Consider the following 2,060-nt stretch of genomic DNA (forward strand, 5'->3'; position numbering starts at 1 on the left):
AAGACAATACAGACGCAGCGCGGCACAAGGATTGCCGCGCTCGACCTGCGGGACGCATTTTTCTTTTCACTGCATTTCAATACTATTTCTCTTCCGCTGTCCTCTTGTCTGATCGTGCCCAGACGCGGCCTCAGAGTGCACAAGGGGCATCGCAAACGCGGCTGGCCTATGGTGGGGGTGGTGGTGGTGGTGGGGGCACCCGACAGCGCGACCGCGGCAGCAGATAGCCCCGCGCCACACGGCGGCCTGCACCAGCCAAAGCCCAAAGACCCAAAGCGGAGCCGATATTTAGGTTCACGGCCGCATGTAAACAGAACCTGACCAGCCCCAACAGCCCACATAAACACACACGCACAGGGGGAGCAGCGCTCCCTGAGGCGCACCGGCGGTCCACCTATCGAGCGGCGGAAAGTCGACTCGACTTGGTGGTGGTGGTGGAGGTGGTGGTGGTGGTGGTGGAAACGGACGGCTCACTCACCTTAAGCGAAGCCATGTCAGAGACGGACCGGTGAGTCTGTATGGTTTCTAGCTGGTCCAAACACCAGTCCAGCTCTTCCATGGTTTCGATGGACAGCTTCACGTAGGCTTCATCTGAAAGGGGAGGGCGGAGCGAAATATTAGAGTCTGAGTAAAACACAATAGTTCATTTCAACCCATTACCTTTTCTACAAGTTACAAACAAACGCGCGACGTTCCTTGTCATCGTTATCATAAAGTGCAGTAGAGGTAAAATTTACGAAGCATGCTTACCTCCCGGTTGAGAGGCCCGAGGCTGAGGCGTGGCTGAGCCCGCCGCCCCAGAGGAGCGCCTGGACCTGCGACAACAAACACTTTTAGAGCTGCGAAAAGAACTCCGAGTCTTTAACCACACCGAGAACCTCCCTTTTCTGCCGTTTCACTGTTCAGCGTACAAAACGTTTCGTTAACTTCTGCAATAATCGACAAGTTGACAAGTTTCCTCCTTTTTTTCTCTTTGATTTTTATTTGCTTTTACTCACTTTGTGGGCGGCACATTGGTGAGGCAGAGGAAGTTGGTCCGCACGCTGCGAAGGCTGGCAAGTATTTGGGCAAACGGAGTAACGATGAGGTCCTCTCCATGGCTGCAACAGAAAAGGGAGAACGCCAACATCAAAACACCGAACCAGAGAGGAGCCTTTTTGGCGAGCGAAAGCAGAGGGTGAAAACAACAAAAACGGCGGCGTCGGCAACAAGTTTGCGCGGCGGGCGCGCGAAGATAGCTCCCGCGCGAACCCAACAAGGGTAAAATGGCACGCTGGCGGGCCGCTTCCAGGAAGGCGTCGTGCGCGTAGCGGCAGCACGCCGTCGCGAGCACGCCGTCGCGAGCACGCTCACGCAGGGGTTGTCACTCCCCCCCACCCCACCCTCCTCTTCAACCTGATCTTCCTCGTGGCTGGAAACGCAGAGGTGACGTTCTTGGCGTGGGTGTGCCGCGGGGCCGCGCGCGCCCGGCTGTCTGGCGCTGCGCTCGTTAGCGTGCACTGGGGGGAGGTACGGGACGCCTGGGGGCGCCCGGCCCTACGGCACACAACCCACACAAAACGACAGCGGGGCTGCCATCTCTCAATCCCCCATGTTGTAAACGAAGCATGTCGAGTGTTATTGAGAAGCAAGCGAAAACTGTCGCGCGGCAAAGTCCAAAAGAAGTCCGGCCTCCGTTGACTCAACGAGTGCCTTTGCGTCGTGAAATTGTACACAGAGCGCGGAGTTTACCTCCGACTGTCGCCCCCTCCCGTACACAAGCGCTGTGCGTTCGTCGCCCCCAGTTCCTCAACAAACCCTCCCGTCTAATGAAGGCGAGTCCAGGGCAGGCAGTGCACACGGCCACGGGCAACGGGGGGCTGGGGGTTGTGAAGGGGTGGCGGAGAGCGCGTTGTGAGTGGGTTGTGAGGGGGGTTGTGAGCGGAGGTGAGAGGGCGGGGGGAGTAGGAGGACCCGCGCAGAAAGCCCGTGTAATTGAGGATGTGCGGTAAACGGTTTAACTATCGTCGTCAAGAGGGGTAGGTACCGGGCCCCTTTACCGTTTGGAAAAGGGGTGGTGG

General features: G+C 58.0%; 1 protein-coding gene across 1 annotated transcript in view; it reads right to left on the minus strand.

The window, feature by feature from the left end:
• The window catches only part of LOC113203007 (cAMP-specific 3',5'-cyclic phosphodiesterase), a gene marked incomplete in the record, with an annotated part of 180,438 nt that overhangs the window by 52,606 nt on the left and 125,772 nt on the right, over nucleotides 1-2,060 (minus strand). The window contains 3 exon segments of the mRNA XM_052265693.1: nucleotides 479-591; nucleotides 751-815; nucleotides 999-1,100. Coding sequence (XP_052121653.1) covers nucleotides 479-591; nucleotides 751-815; nucleotides 999-1,100 — 280 coding nt within the window.

This window comes from Frankliniella occidentalis, unplaced genomic scaffold (genome assembly GCF_000697945.3).
Source record: "Frankliniella occidentalis isolate FOCC.00 unplaced genomic scaffold, Focc_3.1 Scaffold29, whole genome shotgun sequence".
In the NCBI taxonomy this organism is placed as follows: domain Eukaryota; kingdom Metazoa; phylum Arthropoda; class Insecta; order Thysanoptera; family Thripidae; genus Frankliniella; species Frankliniella occidentalis.